This window comes from Mus musculus, chromosome 1 (genome assembly GCF_000001635.26).
Source record: "Mus musculus strain C57BL/6J chromosome 1, GRCm38.p6 C57BL/6J".
NCBI lineage: Eukaryota > Metazoa > Chordata > Mammalia > Rodentia > Muridae > Mus > Mus musculus.
In genome coordinates this window covers 160,215,652-160,239,134 of record NC_000067.6, presented here as the reverse complement: position 1 = coordinate 160,239,134, position 23,483 = coordinate 160,215,652, and the positions used below count along the sequence as shown (strand labels likewise).

General features: G+C 38.9%; 1 protein-coding gene across 8 annotated transcripts in view; it reads left to right on the top strand.

The window, feature by feature from the left end:
- Rabgap1l (RAB GTPase activating protein 1-like) overlaps nucleotides 1–19,961 on the top strand; it is a 574,303-nt gene extending 554,342 nt beyond the window's left edge. For all 8 annotated transcript variants that reach the window (XM_006496875.1, XM_006496878.4, XM_006496876.2 and 5 more), the window contains 5 exons: nucleotides 500–604; nucleotides 2,426–2,509; nucleotides 7,268–7,339; nucleotides 12,453–12,650; nucleotides 14,767–19,961. In XM_006496875.1, the coding sequence (XP_006496938.1) occupies nucleotides 500–604; nucleotides 2,426–2,509; nucleotides 7,268–7,339; nucleotides 12,453–12,650; nucleotides 14,767–14,919 (612 nt within the window). In that variant the 3' untranslated portion in view covers nucleotides 14,920–19,961. The remainder of the gene's footprint in view (nucleotides 1–499; nucleotides 605–2,425; nucleotides 2,510–7,267; nucleotides 7,340–12,452; nucleotides 12,651–14,766) is intronic.
- Nucleotides 19,962–23,483: the final 3,522 nt, after the last annotated feature.

Genomic DNA, 23,483 nt, shown 5'->3' with positions numbered 1-23,483 from the left:
CTTACTCTGTTAACATATGAGTGTCCTTGTGGGCCAGTGTACCCCAGCTGGTTTTCAAAATTTGCTGCCTAAATATTGTCCTGTCTGGGTTTTCCCCATGTGTTTCTAACCTGAGGCTTCTGTTAGAGGACAGTTCTCTCTACTCAACAGTTCCATCTATTCAGAGTATGTCTTGGGACATGTAAAAAAATGTGCCAGAAGTGTTTAGAAAGAACACAGACTTGAATATGGGTCAAATCCAAACCATGCTTGTTATGTGAGATATTTAGCCCCAGATCCCTCCAAACCTCAGTGTTATTAGATATAAGTTATTGTTCTGTAAAGATTAAGGCTAATGTGAATCAAATGGCTGCATAAAATTGGCTGCAGAAAAAAAAAGCCACCTTGAAGATGAGCTGGAGGAGAATAGGGTGGCCTGAAGTCATTATTTGTGAGGCTGGGAAAACGAGCACGTGGATTCCATCCTGTCCTTACAGCTGCCATGGTTTCATCATTGCAGGCAGAAGACAAGGCTGATGTGCTGAATAAGGAGCTCCTCTTTACCAAGCAGAGGTTGGTGGAGACTGAGGAAGAGAAGAGGAAGCAAGAGGAGGAGACCGCCCAGGTAAGGCCCAGGCAGGCTTTTCTCTGTGTAGATAAACTGGCAGGAAGTTGGTTAATATTGTGAGTGAGTGAATGAATGAGAGAGAGAGAGAGAGAGAGAGAGAAATGATCCCCCACCCCCCAAATCAAGGGGAATGTTAAGCAGTAATTCTGGTTTTTGAACATCTTGTAGGAGTTTGCCTTCATGGAAATGTCTAGCAGGAATGTTGAGCTTTTTCTAGATTTAGTGACTTCGAATTGTGATCCAAGAGCCTTGATGAATCTGGAAATTTTCTGCCACATCTGTGAGATCATGATGTCTTTTGAAGCTGCAATGAATGCTGTGGAACTGGAGGCTTACAGTGATCTCTGTCTGACACTGACAGGAGCTGTGGCCTCCATCTGTAGCTTCCTTCAGTTTTCTGAGTCACGCTGCAGTGTTGGAGATGACATCTCCTGCTTAGCCCATAACTGACTTCCAGAGGGAGAAGTCCTCTGAAATCATGAGTGAGTTTCCTCCTGAGGAAAATTCAGTAATGCTAAATATAAACTGAATTTATTCTCAAGAATTTCAAACACCTTCTTCCAAACAGCCCGAGAAAAGTGTCAGTGAAGTCACACGTGGAGAGGTGTGTCATTAGCACCTTCCAAGGCCTACAAAGAAAAGTTCTGTGATTGTTTTCCATTGAAATATGTTAAAAAGATGATTCTTTATGTCAGCATCTCAAATTATGAATAGGAAGAATTCATCTTTTTGTTTTTTTAAAGAAGATTGTTTTACCTTTATGTGTATGTGTGTTTGTTTGTGGGTGTATGTCACGTATATGTGTGTACTCACAGAGGCCAGAGGAGGGTGTTGGGTCCCCTAGAGCTGGAGTTACAGACAGTTGTGAGCCTCCCAACCTGAGTGCTAGGAACTAAACTCAGGTTCTCTACAGGAACATTATGCTTTTAACCGCTGAGCCGTCTCTTCAGCCCTAGTAATTCATCTTTTTATTCTGTGTGTGTTGAAAGACTAACCAGAGCTGGGTTGTTTGCTTACATTCCTGTGTGGCCATCAACCTAACAGAACCCCAGTACCCACACCTTTCATCACCTAACCTTCCTCTAACCTAGGATTCTATAGCTGCTGGCAAAACAACAACGTGGCTGCAAATAGAATATTTGTAGTTGAGCATTTCACCCATGGAAACAAATACCCTGTGCTGTGTCACTCTTTCCCTTTTGTCTGGCTCTTTGAACCTCCAGTCTGTGGAAGATCTCTTACCTTCCATTCCTTCCTAACCTAAAGCCTCTTACCCCTGCAATAGCGGCAGCCATGGGACTGTAGACACGAAGACCAAAGTATAGCATTAACAGTAGCACACTTAAAACACAATATCACCCTAGCACTTTGTTGTAGACTTACAATGATGCCAGCTTCTGAACTGACACTCAGCAGTACAATTATCAAGCACTTGGAAAGCAGAAGCACATTTATTATAGGGCCCCTTGTATGTCCTCCACTTTATAGAAAAGAAAGCCTTCTTCATCTCCGTAAGTGGTAGGCTTTAAACTATGAAGATCAAGAAAACTTGAATATAGATATTTATGGACATTGATTAACATTTTGATTGAAGGTCTAGAGACATGGCTCAGCAGATAAGAGCACTTGCTGCTCTTACAGAGGACCAGAGTTCCCAGCATCCAAAGGGAGATTTACAACCAGCTGCAACTCTTAAGTCTAGGGACTCCAACACCCTCTCCTGACCTTTGCTGGCACACATGCATACGTACCCACATACACAAATTTAAAAATCATAAAAAAAATACCAAGTTTGACTGGCCTTATTTTTTTTTTAAGCTAAAAGAAGTCTTCAGGAAACAGTTAGAAAAGGCAGAATATGAGATAAAGAAGACAACAGCTATCATTGCTGAGTATAAACAGGTAATGTGACACTGTGGGCTTTTAATTTTTTTCTATAAAAGCAATTACTTTTACTTATGGTATTTTGTTTGTTTGTGTTTTCAGAGATGATTTCTAGATTTATGAAGAACAGCGTCTTACTTATTCTCTACTCTGGAATAGGCAGATAACTTGTCACTTAGTTGACGAGTACACACTGTTGGGGTATTTTAGCGTTGTGCAGCTCCTATGGGATTGGAAACAGTCCCATTGAGACTCTTTTCTAGTAGGTCACTCTGCTAACATTTGCCTCTTTTCAGAGCCTAGACACGATATTGAATGGGCAGTGGCTAGGGGAGAATGTTTTGATCAGCTCTCATGGTCCCCCAAGGCTGGTTATGTAGACTTGCCCACTGCAAACCAGTACTGGCCAAAAATTGTCTGTGGATTTTTTTTTTTTTTTTTTTTTTGGTTTTTCGAGACAGGGTTTCTCTGTGTAGCCCTGGCTGTCCTGGAACTCACTCTGTAGACCAGGCTGGCCTCAAACACAGAAATCCGCCTGCCTCTGCCTCCCGAGTGCTGGGATTAAAGGCGTGCGCCACCACGCCTGGCTGTCTGTGGACTTTAGAATGCTTCTTTACTAGAGAGCTGTCTGCACCTGAAGGTGTTCCTAGCTCCATCAGCAGGGTGGTCCTAGAAAGCCTTCACTCCAGGTCCTGCTCTGTCCTCTGTCTTCGTGTCCTTCTTGTTGGTAGCTGGAGATGGCAAGGACCCCTCATCCTAAGAAGACTCTGAGTGGAATACTTATTTATGTTCTAGGCTTTCAGAATTGACAGTGCTATGTGCTATTTTCTGATCAGAGAGTTTCCTTGGAACATCAACATCAGCGTAGAAAGGACATTGGCATCTCACATGTGCATGTTTTATAAAGTGTTTTTATGCATACAAGTGAAATGTTTTGTAAAAAATTGGTTACATGCAGAAAAATATAAAACAAACCTCCCTTAATTATACTAACTAGAGATAAGGATTGTATTGTGTTTACATCGTTATATAAACAAATACTATATAAATAAAATTTAAAAGGGATAAATTGTGTAATTTCTATTTTTTTTTAGGAAGGTCTTAGTCCATTTATACATTAGGAACATCTTTTCATAAAACTATCTCAAGGCTGAGGCTGTAGATCCATGGTAATAAATGTATAAATGTAACACACATAAATATACACATATTTACATAGACATGCATACACATACATGCATATGCACATACACAATACACACATGTGTACATACACACACGTGTACATACATACATACATGATGTGTGTATGTGTGTGTAAATATCCCTCCTGTTCATTCAGTGTGTATTCAAAATGAGGTTTCAGAGCTGCCTTCCACCTTTTGTGATAGCATTGTGTTTATTTAATGCTTTCTGGTGGTGAAGCTTGATTGATACTTCATGGGAATCATAAAATGAATTGGTCTACTTTTTCTCCTCTAGAAAGTATTTTTTGTTGTGTTTTTAAAAATATTTTTGTTGTTGTTTTGAGGCGCCTGAAACCCTTAATTCTGCCTCAGCTCTCTAGTGCTAGCATTAGAAATGCTTGCTTTCACACCACCCTCTAGCTGCTTTTAGGATGGAGAGGGGGTAATTCCTGTACATAGACATAAGGAACTATTGCAGAATATTTCATTACACTGTGAACCTGTGATTGTGTTACTTATTGGAAAAAAAAAAAAAACCACTGTTTTTAGTTGTGGTGTGGCTCAGCCCTTAGCATACACCTTTAATCCCAAACAGTGATGATAAAGTTAGTTTGTAGAAGGAAGCACCCATGTTTGAAAAATGATCTCTAGTTGAGTGGCAGACAAAGTGACAAATCAGAGAAAGATTTGACAGAATAGGCTATGCCCAGCTCTCAGGAGGGAGAGGAAAGGGAAGCTATGTAAAAGAGCAGTCCAGAGAGAGAAAGGACAGTAGGAGGTAATTTTACAGGGAGAGTTTTAGAGACAATTGAAGAGACACACATGAAGACAGGAGAAGCCAAAAGATTAGAACAGATTGCTAATGTTAGTTTGAGACCAAGCAGAGCGATTCATTCAGGAGAAGCAGAGGGGGAGGAGGGAGATTGAATCAGTCAGCTTGGAGAGGAGTTTAAGCCAGAGTTGAACCAACCGGCCAGAGTTCAGAAAGAAGTAGGAAAGGGTGAGCTTATTTAGCAGTAAGTATCCAAGGCTGAAACATTCTAAACCTAGATTAGATTGCTTAGAGGCTAGAAGCTTTCAGGATAGGCCCTAATTAGCAGACTGAAGCAGTAAGCCTCTGAGACAGTTATTTCAGCAGAATAAAAGATACTTTTACAAGGGACCCAGGAAGTATCCCTTGTCTGTCAGTGTGTGTGCTCCCAGAGCAAGTGCAGGAAACCTTCTAGGAACATGTTATGGTTTGACTTGTACTTTGAAGGCTGGGCAAGGCAGAGTGTGGATTTGGAGGAAAGCCAGATGGAAAATGGTGGAAAGAGGGATGAGTGAGCAGAAAAGTATTTCATTTGGCAAGAGATTCAAATGCAGAAGTGAAACAAAAACCCCCAGGGGCCCAGGCTGTCCTGGGCTGAAGAGTTGGGGTTTATATTGTGTTTGAAACAGGATGTTTTGAGTAGAAGTAGCTGCTGGTGGATGTGCTATTGGCACTGTTTAGATGTTGTGAGGAATATGGAGCCAGTGGCAGAGGTCCCCAGACAGGAACACAGATCAGACTAAAAATGAGAAGAAGTAGATTCTAAAGCCAAAATAGTAATAGTTAAAACAGAAGAGACATGGGGTTTGCTTTGGGTTGGTTGGTTGGTTTTGCTAGAAAGGGCAAAACTAATTCTGAGATGTTTGTGGGGTAATTAGATGGAAATCAGCTCAGGGAACATAAAGACTGTGAGCCCTTGTAACCTGTCATTACATGCAAATACATTTTTTTAATTTATTTTTTTATTAGGTATTTTCCTCGTTTACATTTTCAATGCTATCCCAAAGGTCCCCCATACCCCCCCATCCCCTACCCACCCACTCCCCCTTTTTGGCCCTGGCGTTCCCCTGTACTGGGGCATATAAAGTTTGCAAGTCCAATGGGCCTCTCTTTGCAGTGATGGCCGACGAGGCCATCTTTTGATACATATGCAGCTAAAGACAAGAGTTCCCGGGTACTGGTTAGTTCATATTGTTGTTCCACCTATAGGGTTTCAGTTCCCTTTAGCTCCCTGGGTAATTTCTCTAGCTCCTGCATTGGAGGCCGTGTGACCCATCCAGTAGCTGACTGTGATCATCCACTTCTGTGTTTGCTAGGCCCCGGCATAGTCTCACAAAAGCAAGTTATATCTGGGTCCTTTCAGCAAAATCTTGCTAGTGTATGCAATGGTGTCAGCATTTGGAAGCTGATTATGGGATGGATCCCTGCATATGGCAATCACTAGATGGTCCATCCTTTCATCACAGCTCCAAATTTTGTCTCTGTAACTCCTTCCATGGGTGTTTTGTTCCCATTTCTAAGAAAGGGTAAAGTGTCCACACTTTGGTCTTCGTTCTTCTGACAAATACATTTTAATTGACACATTTTGCAATAGGTGGCCAGTGTATTCCAGGTGCACAGCCACACTAGGCTTTGAACATAGGCTTTGAACTCAGGTCCTTGACGCTTGCTCAGCAATCCCTACTATGGACTGAACATCTCTGCAGCCCTTAATTTCTTTGATATATTAACTACAAGTTTTTATTTTATTTTTTATTTTTTTTTGGCAGGGCTAGAGAGAAGGCTCGTCAGTTAGAAATAGTTGTTGCTCTTACAAAAAAGACCCGGGTTCTCTTGCCAGTGCCCACATGGTGGCTCACAGACATCTGTGATCCAGCTCTCTGGGATCCAATGCTTTTTTTTTTTTTTTTTTTAGTTCTGTGGACACCAGGCACACATGTGGCACACACATACACCCAGGCAAATGTGCACATACATAAAATAAATAAATCTAGGTGGGTTATACATGTCACGAGTCCAGTGTATACTTTGAAATTTGACAACTCTTACTTTTCATTCATGTGTCTATTTTGTTTCATATGTTTAAGATTTATTTTCATTCATTTTTGTAAAAGAAAAGATTCTTATTTCAGACAATAGATTTAACATTCTACTTTTTAAATATTTTCACCCCAGAAAGCATTTCTTTTGACTTGTTTCAGTACTTACCAACACCTTATGTCAGAATCAATCATTAAATAGGTTTTTATTAAACATGTGTTTCCTACTGGCCAGGTGCTGTTCAGTTCTGCACCCTGCACACCTATTGTGTTCATTTGATTACTGTAGCCTAGCACTGCTTAGTCATGAAGGAACTGAAGCACTTTATTCACTATGATACTTAAGGAAACTTTTGTGATTGAAAAGAGAAATTCTATGGCCCAGCGGGAATTGTTGCTAGTTTATAATTCTTTGTACTGAATTCATAGTATGAAGTAGCTCTCAATAGAGATTTAATAGGTGGTTCCGCGGAGAGGCTCTGAATTCATTATTGCTAGCCACAGAAAGCTGGTGACAGCAAGAACCCACTTCTGTGCTGAATGTCTCTCCTGATTAGGTCAGGCTTCCCACACGGAGCTTGCAGGCCTTCTCCTCATTTCAGAAATGACTGTTTGCAGTGCTGCTCACTTGCAAAAACATCTCCTAGGACCCGACATGCTAGTGTGCTCTGTGAACTGATAAACAGTTAAGTCACCATTCATTCTGTTTCCTAGTAAAGAAACTCTGCTCTGTCTTTAGATATGTTCTCAATTAAGTACCAGGCTGGAGAAACAGCAAGCAGCCAGCAAGGAGGAGCTAGAAGCAGTAAAGGTAAGACGCGTGATGTCATTTCTTCCGAAGCCATCCTCAGAGACCCCTCTCCGCACTTTGTATAATGCACTCAGACACTAGGGCGAGTCTTAGTCCTCTTTCCTGCCCCAGGCATGTCTTTCCTGATATTTATGCTCCTATAGCTAACATGGGACTTCACAGGCAAGGTGGTAGGAAAGGAGAGACTATATAAGCCCTGAGTCTTGTGTCTTCTTGGGTGGTGGGAACCCACTCAAGAAAGTTCAGCACCTCACATCTGACTGTTGATCTAATAGACTGGCTTCCATTTGGATTCTGCAGGATTATCCTGACAGTCTCTTCAACAGCAAGCACTACTGGAAAAAACAATTGATTCAGCAAAGAATTTTTACTTTCATAATAAAATATAATATAGTAAAATATAAGAGAAAACAAAAACTGTCATATTGGAGTTGGACAAGACAAACAGAAGGAAAAGAACCCAAGAGAAAGCATAAGAATTAGAAACCCACTTATTCTCAGACTTATGAATCCCATAAAAACACTGAACGGGAATCCGGTTTTTAATGTTTTTCGAGGAAAGGTATTCCAGCTATTTTTATGCTGCCCCCTGGTGGGTAAAACTCCTTATGTCATTTCTTTATTTTAGAAAAGGCATTGCTTGTTTCTTAGAAATAGGAGAAATGGGAGCAGTGAATATGATCAAAACAGGCCGTATGGGACTCCTGAAGAACTAATAAAGATAACAGTACACCAAATGGATTGGTATTCTCAATAAGAATCAATGTACAATATCTTCCTTTTGACAAATTTTGTTAAATTTATTTTTGTATACATTTTTTAAATGTAGAAGTGTTGTGTCTGCATGCATACCTAAATGCCAGAAGAGGACATCAGATCCCTTCATAGATGGGCCTCTGGAAGAGCAACCAATATTCTTAACTGCTGAGACATCTCACCAGCCCACAATAAATTCTTACAAATACCCAATACAGTGTTAGTTTGCCAGATAGCTTTCTATTTGAACATATTCAGGTTCACATATGAGAGTGTCCTAGTCAAATTAGCATTTAATGGGGTTGAAAATTTAACTTCTCTAATCTTCAAAGTTTTTCTTCAGAATAGAACATTGCATGTGTCATAATTTTAGAGAGTAAGTAAGGTAAGTACTTAGGTTAATTTGGGGGATGATACAGCAGGAGCTGTCCTTACAGTTTAAGTGGGGTTTTCTCACTTCATGGTACAAAACATTAATTGAGGTTCTTAGAAAAAGCTTGTTGGCCAGACAGTGGTGGCACACGCCTTTAATCCCAGCACTTGGGAGGCAGAGGCAGGCAGATTTCTGAGTTCGAGGCCAGCCTGGTCTACAAAGTGAGTTCTAGGACAGTCAGGACTACACAGAGAAAGCCTGTTTCAAAAAACCAAAAACCAAAAAGAGAGAGAGAGAGAGAGAGAGAGAAAAGAAAAGGCTTGTGGTCTTTTTTCCTAAATATACTAAAATTTTAGGGTCACTTTTTTCCCTGTCTGATGTGCCTTTTCATTTCTTTTTCTACTTAGCATTTTCCATTCTTTCTACGTTATAGGTCCACTTGTATGTTTGACCAATATGAGTAGTGATACATCATGATTGAAGTCTTGAACTAAAATCTTTGTGGAAATAAAACCCAAACAATTTCATTGAACACATAGAAATGGTTTCATTGAGAAACTGTTATTGTATACAAAATTGAACTGTCCTTTTGATATAAAAGTACAAAGGAAAAAGACTTGGAATTTTCCTGTAAGGCAAGTTACACACACGTTCATACACAAGCATCATTTAGGAATCATAGGACAGTTCTGCATTTAGATCACACTGGCAGAGGTGTAGGATAGACAAAACCTAAGAGCTACCAGCCAGAGAACTTTAGGGACTAATGCAGGATGCATAGCATTCAGCTAGAGAGAAGGGTTTAAAAGAATATTCTAAAAAATAAAAAAATATTAAAAAGGAATATTCTAGAAAAGCAGTGAGGACACAGAGTCATTATGTCATTATTCATTAGAGGAGACAGATGTGATTACAATAAGTGATGGAGAAAAACAAGAAGGTAAGGTCAGCAACTGAGGGGCTGGAGAGATGGCTCAGCGGTGGTTAAGAAACTCACTGCTCTTCTAAGGGACCTGGGTTCAGTTCCTTGTACCCATATCGAAGCTCACACTTGTCTGTAACTCCAGTTCCAGGGGATCTGACACCTTCCTACACACGCACATGTAGGTAAAACACCAATGCACAAAAATTTTTTAAAAAATTTTTTTAATTAGCTAATGAAAGGTGATGGCATCCTAAAAGAGAAAGGTGAACTTGCACAAGGAAGAGTGACTAGCTTTTATTAGTACCTGTTTTATGCACTAATCTTTGCTGTCCTAAGGCTTTATGTGCCTTCGTCCTTGTAGCCCTACAACTACCCTAGGAAACAGACAGGATTGCATCTTCCAGCGATTGAAAGGAGGCCCCAAATGGATGGCTAAGTGGTTGAATTACAATACTGGTAAGCAGCAGAAATAGGATTTGAACCCAGAGTCAGACTCTAATTCATATTCTTGGTCATTAGCTTGCCATGCTGCTTCAGTATCTCATATGGTATGATGTGCCAGACTGGTTCCTTAGTGTCTATAGTGCTGTGATGTCTCCAGTCCATCCGCTATACTGTAATCACAACAAACATGCCCATATACAAATTTTTACCTCAGCACCCTGTGTGTGTTTTACTTCCAAGTACATATAATCAACCCAAAACAATGCTGTCTTAAACACAAAAGGGATCATGTTTTAGAGAAGTGGATTCTTGTTCATTATTGAACCATGTCCGCATTATCCTAGCAATAAATAACACCTTAAAAAGGTGCTTCTCTTTTTCCACTCTACCCCAAGGGCTTCCGTCCTCAAGGTCACATAAGAAATACTTGTTAACTGAAGCTTATTCCACTATTCCTGCGTCCCAAGGCAGAACTTTTGGCCAGTGAGGATGCAAGGCTTTAACAACCTTGTTCTAGCAGAGTAAGATCTTTCTAGCCCTGGGAAGTCTTCTGAAACACATTTCTGCTTATATATCAGAACTTAATTCATGGTTGTACTTAACTACAGAGGAGTCTAAGAAATATCACCATTGATATGGACATGCTGCCAGCTCAAATAAAATCAGGGTTTACTACTGAGAAAGGAAAGGTGGATATTGGGTGGGAATTACCATTATTGGCCACACTTTCCCTTACCTACCAGACTGCAGCTCCACAGCGTGGATCTTGAGCGTATAGCATGGGGATGGTGGAATGAACCCATCATGGTATATAAGGACTTAGACCACGTAGAACCCTGATTTCTTACTTCTAGCTGCCATGTCACTTAAACTTTGCCCATTTCAGAATCCTTGAGTTCTATGAAGGTGTGCCTTCCTGTGACATCCATCTATTCTTTCATTTTGTTCAACTTAAAATTGTTTATCTAAGAGTCAATACCCTTATTTAATATCAAGTAACCCTCTCCCCATCTCGAGACAGTTGAAATAGGCTGGAGAGTTTGCTTAATTATTTGGTAGTTTTTCATCATTTACAATGCAATAAAAAGTCAGTATGCATCATTTAGGCATCAAACATTTAGTCAACAATACAAGAATGGCAGATAGTGTGTTTTATTTTGTGCCAGAGCTGGGTTAATTATTGCCATAGGTTAAGTAAGAGATTGAAGATGTAGTGTTTTTTTTTTCAGTGTGTCCAGTGAATATTACTCAACATCAGTGTGAAGAGTAACTGTATTAGTCAGAGTTCTCTAGGAATTTGTTGATGACTTACAGTCTGTAGTCCAACTCCCTAACAATGGTCAGCAGCAGCTGTGAATGGAACTCTTAAGGATCTAGCAGTTGCTTAGTCCCACAAGGCAAGCAGGCAAAGAAGAGAAAGTCTTCCTTCTTCCAATGTCCTTATCTAGGTCTCCAGGAGAAGGTGTGGCCCAGATTAAAGGTGTGTGCCACCACACCTAGATCTGGGACTTGCTTTGTCCCAGGTGATCTTTAACTCAGAGATCTCCTTGCCTTAGTCTCCTGGGATTCATAGCTATTATGCCTCAATATCTCCATGCCAAGATCCAGGTCAGAAACTTCTATCTCCCAGCCTCAATATAAGGATCACAGGTGAGCCTTCCCAATTCTGGATTGTAGTTCATTCCAGATATTGTCAAGTTGACAACCAGGAATACCTACTATAGTAGCTTTTGGAGAAAATGAGAGACAAACTGGACGGGATTGAAAAGATGAAACTTGAAGACTTGGGCCTGAATGAGAAGTGCTTGAATATGTCAAATCAAGACTCTAGTGATCAACTGAACATAGGCTGATGGAGTAGCTAATGAAGACCTGGCGTCGAAGTTATCAGACCTAACTGGTGGAGTCACTCAGAACTGTGGTGAAGTTACTTTATGGACACGTGAAAGGACTCTGGTTATCATTATGAGCACATTGAACTTCTTTAACAGTAGGGCATTCAAATAAGAAGTATATATTTTATCTCTAATTCATTTTTGAGTATTTTAATGAAGCAAGAACAGTGCTATCTTAAAAAAATTTGCTTATTAGCTGTGGCATGCATGCCCAGCAATGGGAGCATGTAGTTATGTTACTTTTATTTCCTTAAACTCATGCTTCTCAACTCCTATGCTAAGACCCTGTAATATAGTTTCTCATGTTGTAGTGACCCTCAGCCATAAAATTAGCTTTGTTGCTACTTCATAACTGTAACTTTGCTACTGTTGTGAATCATAATGTAAATATCTGTGTTTTAAAATGGTCTTAAGTGACCCCTGTTAAAGGTTCATTTGATCCCCAACGAGATCTCCAGCCATAGATTGAGAACTGCTACCTTAAACAATGATATTTATCTTTGCTTAAAGCAGAACAAAAGGGTTTGAATAAGGAATACTTGTTCCGGGATTAGGTGGATTTGTGCTGACTAACCATTTGGTGATCACAAATAAAACAATGCCTTCAGCAATAGTCTGTTTGAAAGCAATGTGCCATTGTTAAAATCATATATTATTTTGGTAAGTTGTTTACCCTATACAATACAGTTTAATGTTGGGTGTCTCTTTCGTGTGTTTCAGGGTAAGATGATGGCATGCAAACACTGCAGTGATATCTTCAGCAAGGAAGGAGCTTTAAAGCCAGTGGCCGTAAATAGAGAGGACCAGGGACTTGAAGCAGATGATGAAAAGGACTCACTTAAGAAGCAGCTGAGGGAGATGGAACTGGAACTGGCACAGACCAAACTGCAGCTGGTGGAAGCCAAGTGCAAAATCCAGGTTGGTCATTGGATAAACGGCCAAAAGAACACAAGACAAGCAAACAATGCTGTTTTACTCTAGAGAAATTGCACAGGCATATAGAATAGATCTGAAAATCTCACACTACTGATAGTAAGTCATGAAAAGTTGTATTTTTAAACAATTCTAATATGTAGATAGTAAGTTTCTACATAAAGTAAATTTGATTTGTAAGATGGCATACTTTTTTGATATAATAATTATATTTTGGCTGAATTTTATATTATGGGACAAGAGTTATTATCAATGTTATTCAGAGTTAATTCATACTTTAATTTTGTAATTGTCAATTCTGAGACTGCCACTTCACATAAATACATAGTACCAAAATGCAAAATATGTTCTGGATCATGTAACTGCAAAGTATGTTCTGGATCATGTAACCATAGATTCTGTCCTAATTTCAAGACAAAATTAATTCCATGGCTTAATTTTAATGAAACTTGCCAGCAACTTAAACAATTGATTTATTTTTGTAATTTTTTAAGATTTATCTTTGTGTCTGGGTATTTTGCCTACATTTATGCCTAAACACCACATGTTTACAGTACCCACGGAGGACAGAAAAGGGCATTGGATCCCTTGGAAATGGAATTACAGGTGGGTGCTGGGAATTGAACCCAGGGACTCTGGAAGAGTTGCCAGTGCTCTTACTTAGCCTTCTCGCCAGCCCCCAATTTTTTGAAATTTTTTAAAAGCAGCCTAAGACTCTATAGTTCAAATACATATCACTTTGATACATACGTGTTAAGAAATGATGGAAAACAGTAACATATTTTCTATAAATAAAACTATGCTTCTCTATAAGAACAGAAATGTTTGTATGTACAATAAAAATACTGTAACACATTAACATACACAAGTCCAAAAGCAGAGCCAAAGTGTACTTGAAGTCGCATTTGTTGGTACTGTGTGGCATGATGGCCTGCCCAGTGCAACATGCAGTTTGTGTTCAGAACCAGGGCTGACATGAAGTCACATGATAGATATGGGTAAGTATAGACAAAGACCTCAGATTCACTATACCTTTGGTTTTGAGTTAGTTTTTTAGCATTGCCAAATGTCATGACCTTCCCTACCTCCTGTATTGAGTTATGTGACCCAACATGTTGGAGGAGTTTCAACCTATACTTTAAAAAGCTGAACTTACACAGGATCAGGGCATCTTCCTTCAATCCAAGCACTCAAGAGATGGATGCTGGTGTATCTTTCAAAGTTTGAAGCCAGCCTGGGCTATGCAGTGAAACCCTGTCCTTTAAAAAGAATCTGGGCTCCCAAATACTGTCCTTGGTTAGAGTCATGATGTACCTGCATGTGGCACATTTTGTATTCCTAATACATCCTGGACCATCATATCTTATAGCATGTACCCATAGACACAAACATAATGTAAGTGATTTTTAAATAATTAAAGTTATGTTTTATGAGAACTTTTAGTATGCTTTTTGTTTGTTTACCCTTCACATAGTCACCGTGGTTGGCAGATCTGAAAATGACAGACCCAAGCCCTCATCTGTTTTTAACTTCACAAAAGACTAATCCTCCTCTTTCCTTTGGAGCTGTTTTGGGTCTCAGCTGATTTTTACCAAATTCCTTTCTCCATTCTCTCCATATTGGATAATAGCAATTAGAAAAATGTGTCTGTTGTCTTGGTGGACTGATCTGTTGCTTTTTACCAGTAAGCCCTGCACCCCACACCCACACCCACACCCATGCTGCATTAGGGATCCTCAGTACCATGTCTTGTCAGGAACCTGAATGTTCTCAGGGCAGGATTTGAATTGGAACTCATTTGTACTCATATTTGTTTGTGGTTTTAAGCATGTAGTCTCCAGTTGCATCCTAAACCTAAATGTAGACCTAAATAGCAAGGAGATAGGGAAATAAAATGTGGTTCATTTCTCTATTCATAGAAAGCACAGATTCTCATTTTCACTAGTAACTGTTTTAGCTCTCCACTTTTCTCTTCCATTAGAAAGCCAACTAAATGTCTCCTGGGCTTTGAGGGAGGGCTGGCTGCAGAGGCCTGGTGAATTTAAACAGCATCTCTTAATTTCCTCTGGCATTTATATGACCTGTAATCTTCTTCCACTAGGAACTTGAGCATCAGAGAGGAGCGCTTATGAATGAAATACAAGCTGCAAAAAACTCTTGGTTTAGTAAAACCCTGAACTCTATCAAAACAGCCACAGGCACTCAGCCACTACAGCCGCCACAGGCTCCCCAGCCACCCAAGGAGAGCACATAGTTCCAGCCTCAGCCAAGCACAAGAGCACAATGATCAAAACATCAGAAACCAAGAATTTTTCCTGTTGTCCCTTTGAAGAAACTAAAGGAGACCAGAAAGCAAGTTAGACTCTTTTCAGTAGCTCTGTCTTTGATGGATGACATTTTTTCAGAGGGATGTTATTTAAACTGACCTGGTTTATGTTGAATATCTATTTCCCAGCTTCTTCATGGAAAACCACATTCAGCTCCATCATATTACACATTGTGTTTTATATGCCTGAAATTTAGTTGGAAATGAGTAATCTAAAACTAAATGCTTTTGTTTAGAATTAACTATTCATAATAAATTTTATCTTACATAAAAATGAAGACATGTTATCCCAAGGTTGAAATGGTAAGATCTTTGTCACAGAAGTCTGTTTTTTAAAGGGAAACTAAACCTCTTTTAACGTTCCAGAATTATTCATATAAAGCACACCGTGGGGCCGCACATGATCACTGACAGGTTTCACTCTGAAAGTGACTTCCAGAGTAGTGTTACTCCTGTCCAAGAAAAGAACAGACCAGGGGTTGATTTGAAAGTTTCCCTCCAAGTATTTTGAGTTGGTTACATTTGGAAATGGAGGGCCAATAGCTGTGGAGTAGATGGACTACTGCACTCTAGATAAATAAAAACTTTAAATAAATGTGCAAAAAAATCATTTGGCTCTGGTATTCTAGCAGTTCCTTTTAAAGACTCCACATGGGGCTTGTTCTCCTGATGTGCCTATGTATCATCACAGAGGTGACTTGTGGAAAGTGTAACCTCGAAGATGGATATTCTAAGTTGCAGACTTAGGGCTCCTTCTCTGGAGAAGTCTAAAAGCCCATGTTCAAGCATTGGACTTCAGATGAAACAGTGATGAGGCAATGGGTAATGACAAACTTGTTAAGGCCAACACCTATGCTCTGTACCTTTTTAAAGGATGTGATGTTGCCAAGGAAGTTGAGGAGATCTTCCCAGCACCTTAGTGTTGGGCAACTTTCTTAACTTACTCCTTAACTCCCAAACGGTGTCTCACACCTGGGAATAAAGAGAAACAAGTACATTTTTCACATTTTGGATTGACTAAACCTTTATAGAAATTCTTAACTCATGGACTGGAAGGGTAGCTGTTAAAAAAATGGTGCAAATATTTTTTTCAATTATATTTGACATATCTGTATAAATAGCCCTTGCAAGAAATTCTTTGGAAAGAACAAAACTAATTTTTCCATTTTCTAAGCTACTCTAATCCCTTTATAGCAACCAAACAACTGTCAATCATGTACAGTAACATTTGTTTATATTCATCTTTAGCTTCATTGTTATTCATACTGTTTCCAAAGTATCTTCAAGTATGGAGTGCCACCATGGTTCTCCTCTGTGCCATATATTGTAGTAACCCACTCTGAGAGAGACCTCTCAACCCCTGCCTTCATGTTGCTCATGACCAATCCTTCCTCTAAGATCATTTCTGAGTTCTAGTAAGTGTAATTTCTTTATTCTCTAGATATCTGTATCATCTACAGGTCATAAAACTGATGCTGTTTTTTGATATGTCACACTTACCACACAATGCTTTCCATATAGAAATTTGTTTTTCTCTGATAGCTTTCTTCAGAAGATTCGTTTCTTCTTACCAAAAGGGCAATAAGCCAGCACTCCTGATATCTCTGTTGACTTTAACATTCCCTACATAGTGGTTTAGATAAGCTATTTTTTTCATGTAAAATATAATGGCTTGAACATTAAATCATTTCTGTCAATCATTTAGTGCAGCTACTTAGCTTTATTGGTACTGTGTGTTTTGAGACCAGAAAGCCTGGCCAGCTAAATTAAGGTGCATTTTTGTGGACTTCTAAATACCACCCACAGATCTTTTTAACTTCTGAAAATAAATACATTCCACAGAATACCGAAGTTGCAAATTTTCCATAAGTGGTAAATGAGAGAAACAGAATGGCTCTAGATCAAGTCTTTATCTGTTCAAGCCACTTTCTTTTTTTCTCTTTAAGCAAAATCACCAGGAACATATGCTTTAAGAGTTAAATATATCTTTTGAGTTTTCATCTAACTCTTCCAAAAGACGTAATGGCAATACATAATCTTTTCTGTTCTCCAGTATCATATAATAGTGGGGCATGTATATTGGTATCATATCTAAGCTGCCCAGCATTACACTGTCTTTGAGTTAATAACAGAAGTAAAGTCAAGAAGTAGTGACTGCTTGTTTACTGTTTTACCACAGCAGTGTCCGACCACATATTCCTCACCATTGCTTGAGAACTCCAGAATGCCAACATAAAGCAACTAACTCATCTCACTTTCACTTACTATTTTATATATTTGATAATTGAAACTTTTTTTTCTTGAGACAGGTTCTACTATGTAGTCTAGGCTAGCCTTGAATTTAGAACCTTCCAAGTGCTGAGATTACAGACAGACATCACAACAGCTAAAATGATTCTTTTGAATTCCTTGTATAAGAGATAAACCAGCCAAGTATCCCAAGATATTTTCAAACATGGTAGTTTCTTTCATCCTTCCCTAAGAGTTACATGATAGTAAACACTCCTGAAATGCTGACATTTGCAGCATCTAAGAGGTGATCGATCCTTCCTCTTTTTGTTGAGTACTGTAGAATACAATGAAGATTCAACCCATTGGCTTTTATAACTTGGAGGTCTCTTTTAGTATATTCTTGAAAGCTGAAAGACACTAAGCTGGATTTGGAGTGCATATGTTTAGTACACATCCTGAGCCAAGTCACAGTTTGTTTTTTTGTTTTTTTAGAACTTGTAATTTAATGCAAATAAATTCTTGGTTCACTACACTTCAGTATGAGTGCCTATCAGAAACAGTAATGGGAAAGCCACATAGGCCACAACCTATCTTTTCATACAATATCTGTCTTCCTTTCACTGACTATTAAGTAAGTAATTTCTTCTTTTTGGTCTTCTTTAATTTACCTGGTAAAGTTGAGAAGATCCCTTTGTACTGATGATAGGAGTTTAGTATTTGTTTTATTTCATATATTTTGAAAATGTTCACTTTTCCCTACAATGTATATTTATTTGTCTTCAACCCTTGCTCTAGCTATTGAATTGGGTAATTAGTGGTTTCAACTAAAGTGATAAAACTGAAACAATATACAGGTAAGAGGGCACAGCAGATAAAAGAGCTTTAAAGTAGTCGCCTAGGTCAGTGTTGGTGACAGTGTTGCACACCCACAATCCCAACACTCAGGAGACTGAGGAATAGTCATGCCTGTGAGCTCCAGGCCAACTTGGGCTACCCAGTGAGTTCCAAGCTAGCTAGGATTACATAGCAAGGCCCTATTTAAAAAAAAATAGTAACAAAAAACAAATCAAATGTATGGCTAATATCAGACTAAGTAAGCACTCTTCTGCTCTCACTGAAACCGTCTTTGCTAATGAACTCACCAGCCCTGTGCATCAAACACGAAGGTGGTTGCTTGTGCATTAGGACTCCTTTAAGTGGACAAAGAGGTCACTTTTAAAGGACCTAGTTTTATCTTCTAAGAAAGACACTTAGAAAGATGATTGTATTACATAACTTATTCTTTATAATACTCTATTCTCTTGCTTTAATATCTAGCAAATGAGATAATGAACAATTCTGTTGTATGATTTGAATAGTTAGGGATGAGTGTGGATGTGTGCACTGTGTATGTGTGTGTGGTAAAATTTTATAGAGTATATGATTCTTTTGTTTACCTAGATACCATGCAACCAAATACACATTAGACTTTGAGACATAATGTTCAAAACTGGAATCCCAGATAGCATCTCTGTGGCCTGTTTTCAATGACCATGAATAAAACTCTTGTCTAGTCTTTGTGCTGGGGTCACATTCAATACATTCTTCTTTTCTCATGGTGGCTTATATGTAATACATGCAAGGCACTTTACATTACCCATTTCCTTACCGTTAAAGCTCTGCAAACATGAGGACTCCCATATAGACTATACCTCAACAGGTGATGCTGATCTTGAATTATAAGAAGAAAAAGTAGATGCTTATAGAATTTTAGTGATTACAGTCAGCTGTCATGTGTATCAGTCTTAATTTCCTCTTAAAAAACAAAACAAAATGAACTACAGCTTAAACTTACCTCCAACAAAACATATCACTTGCTATAGAACTATCTCCATCAATATGTCCCCTCACTGTGCCCTCATCTCTGGTTTATCATTTACAGTATTTGAAAAACATTTAAGAAAAATGAATCATTGAGAAGAAAATGAACATTACTTTTTATTGACAACTTATTAACACAAGAGTCCTTTCACTAACCTATAACTTTACATAACAATATTACATATGGAAAATAATCAAAGAAACTGATTTGTGAGGATAAGTGCATCAAAAGACTATTGTCATAAAAGCACAAGAATAAAGATGGAGATGATCCCAGAATCCAAGAAGTCCCAATAGCCTCCTGCATTGGTTTTACTATTCTTGGCATTTTGCATAATGCATGGATTCTTTGTTCAAATTAGGGAATCGGTTTTTGTCAGCCCTATTTCTTTCTTTGCAAGTCCTGCCTTTCCCTTAACTGAGGAGGTAATATAAATCCTATGCTATTTTTATGAAATATGATTTTCCCCAGCATCTACAATAAAAACACGTTAGAATAAAGGAGTTGACCAGTCTGGAAAATGCTAATTGACCATAAAATCAACATTAGCCATCAGCCTCTTCCTCTATAAACACTGACCAATTACTTGTTTCCATAATGACATGTATTATGTATAGTACACTCTATTAATGTAAATGTGATGCTTGTTAAGAAAGTGCAATTTATTGTACATTGTCCCAACAAATGTTTACTTTTATAATCGTTATGAGCTTGTATTGGATTGGTATCTTGTTTAGATGTGTGAATGAAACCTTGTGAATAAACAAATGTGACCAAGAAGGTAACAAGGTGGCTGTTTTGTGAGCCAGTGACGTTTTCAATGCTTTGTGTTGCCCTTTGGTTCCATTAAAAAGTAATAAACATTTCTTTTAAAGTGCATGTGTCTAATTTTTTTCAAGTTGGCTTTATTTTGAATCTACTTACTGATGTTAGTGAACTTAGAAAGAAATCATACATAGAAGTATGCTCCAGGATGTACACAGCAAAATGATAACCAGTATAGTACCAGTGCTAATTATTAGAGACTAAGTTCCTTGATTACAAGTAAAAAAAAAAAATCATCTTGAGATAGTTTAATAACCTTTTTAAAAAGAGATTTATTTATTATTATAAATAAGTACACTTTTGTTGTCTTCTGTTGTTGTCTTCAGACACACCAGAAGAGGGCATCAGATCTCATTACAAATGGTTGTGAGCCACCATGTGGTTGCTGGGAATTGAACTCAGGACCTTCGGAAGAGCAGTCAGTGCTCTTACCCACTAAGCCATCTCACCAGCCCCAGTTTAATAACCTTTAAAGGCAATGGATTCAGATAAAATAGGAACATCTATAGCATGATATCCTAAAGCCAAACCGTTAGACCTGAAGAGGTCCTGAAACCCAGGCAATTAGCTCCAAAAGTAACTTTTGTTTTGGGTTCCAAGTAATGTTTATCTGATGCTTTTTCCCCCCTCCAAAAGCATGCTTTCTAGCTTCTACATGCACATCCATCAAATTTTCACATCCTTTGACTAGTCAGCAGATTTGGACTAGGCCATTCCAGCATCCCAAACCTAGATTCCTTAAAAACATATGACCCATCCTGTGTCAGATGGCTACTACTTACTTTGTATATACAAAAAAAGAGGATGATGCCACATAATTTAAATGGAATTATGTGCAGAGACTCAAGGTTTGAGTTTTATGGGGTACGAGAAACAATCTGATAATGTAAAAGTTGTAGTGTTATTGTTAGCATTTTTATCTCAGGACACAAGGGGGTTTTGTTCGGTCTTCCTGACTTCTAAATCTAGTGTAACCATTCATTCAGAATAGTGATGGGGTAAAAGGCTTTATCTTCTTTTGAGACACAGTCTTATTCTAACTATAGTGATTTGAATAGGAATAGCCCCTGTAGGCTCAAAGATTTGAATGCTTGGTCCACAGGGAGTGGCACTATTAGGAGGTGTGGCCTTGTTGGAGGAAGTGTGTCCCAATCCAAGCCCAGTGGCTCGCTCTTCCAGTTGCCCAAAGACCTGGATTCAGAACTCTCAGCAAATTCTCCAGAACCAAGCTTGCCTGCCTGCCGCCATGCTCTCTGACATGATGACAATAGACTTAAACCTGTGAGAACATAAGGAAGTCCCCAATTAAATGTTTTCCTTTATAAGAGTTGCAGTGGTCATGGTGTCTCTTCATAGCAATAGAACACCAAGACAGTAATCAAGGCTGTCCTCAAGCGCCCAGCAATCCTGTTTCAGGGTTGATACTGTAGATATGAATCACCACGCCTAAGATGATTTGCTTCTATATGATATACATAGGGACTTTGTAGACAGGTAAAGAAACCAAATTGGGTTTGTTTTGTTGACACTCTTCAGATGTGAGACTTGAACTATTAAAAATGCTTCCTAAAGAAGTTGGGGTTGGAGAGATATCTTAGACATGAGAGAACTCTATTCTGAGAGTTTAAAAACTAAGCTACTAAATCCTTGAAACTGGATATGAAACAAAACATGTAAATTAAAGAAGAGTTTTTATTTGGCTCACAATTCGATTACAGTCACGTGGTCATAAGTTTTTGCTACGCTTTGAGCTCCCATGTGGCCGAATGCTTCCAGCCACCTGCTCAGGAACTCTCTGGATCCATGAATGAAACACACACACACACACACAAGCTTATTTTTTTAAATGCCTTGGCTACTCAAAGGCTAGGCACTTCTAATCCTCTACCTGCTACCCAAGGCCCAATGGGGGAAGTAGCCAGTGGCTCTAAGGGTCCCACTCTGTGCCCAGCCATTGTCCATTGGTATCTTTATTGATCGATCAAAAACCAATTGGGGACAAGGACCTTTAGTGTTTGGGCACACAGATTTCTTATTTAATCAAAGCATTAGTACCAGTCTCCAACATAGTCCCATCATTCAGGGAAGCCATGGTGGCTTTCTTGTATGGGGGAGAGATGAGTAAAGTATCTACAACTCCCAAGTAAGTAAACTTTCCTATGGGGGAGAGATGAGTAAAATATCTACAACTCCCAAGTAAGTAAACTTTCCTAACAGGAAAAAGGCTAATAAGCTTTAGGTAGCAAAAAGGTATAAAGAACAGCATGAGACTGGTGTGGGTGAAATGGATTAGTCAGCTGTGTAGTCTTTGATAATTGAACTTGGTTCACCTATACTCCCTAGTTGTTCAACCAAACACTAAGCATTGCCATGAAGTCATAATTAAACTTTATGTAGGAGAGAGCTTGAATAATCAAGGTAGGCATAGTTCTACCCATTGTAATGTCTTGAAAACAAGACAGGCTGATCCTTGCATAAGAATTAAGTTCCAACCACTTCATGTTCTCTTTTGGGGGGGAGGGGGAGAGGGAGTATACAAGAAAGGATTTCTGTGTAGGACAGCTGGCTGTCCTGAAACTCACTCTGTAGACCAGGCTGGTCTACAGATCTACCTGTCTCTGCCTTCCAAGTGCTGGGATTAAAAGCATGCACCTCCATGCCCAGCTTCAGCTCATGTTCTTCCTAGCCTCTTGTGGATAAACCATGGGGCACACTCTATCTATGATCTCCCAATCCAGTCTCCCTGTCCTAACAGGCTTTGGATTTGCTTAGCCAATTTCTAATGTGTACTTACTCTCTCATTCTCTCCTAGGAGTTCACTCCTTTTAAGTAATGAATAGACATGATCTATGTGATGACTTTGAGAGCAAGCATTCTAGGCAGTAGAAAAAGCAAATTATAGACTTGTGAGATAGAAAACTACACTAAACAGTATGCTCATGAAACAACAGAAATGCCATTGTTTAAACCAGGGAGAAAGTAGAGGTAACAGTAAAGGGTATGAGAAGTGTTTGAGTTTCTACACATTTTAAAGATGAAGTCAGCTGGACTTGCTATATATATGATATATGGCCTAAGATTGAAGATTCAATGTGACTCTTGGGCCTAAGTAAGTAAGATGATTAGGTGATGCTTCCATGGAGTACACTGAAATATTTGTTCCTATTCCAGTCATTTGTTTATTGTTTGCATACTTTAAAAATTGAAATATAAAATATATACCTGCTAGGTCATTTCACTAACTTACAGGATCTTGCTATTTTGTGCTGCTGAGTTCAAATGATCTTTGTATATTTCCATTAGCCCACTAGTAACATGACAAGGCAACATAGTATAAAGGTTCCTCCATCTTGCATTCTTGCTGAGGTCAATTTAGGTTTAATTAGAATTTGATTATCTTGATGGAAAATCCCATAGATTACCCAACACTGTTCTAGAAATCCAAGGTCAAAATGCCCCAACTAACTTTTCTTAGCTTCTGGTAAACCAGCTGCTTGTGTAAACCTTCCCTTCCAGCTAACACCACTTAGCTTTTGTTAAAATGCTAGCTTGCACAAAACTTCCCCTTGCAACT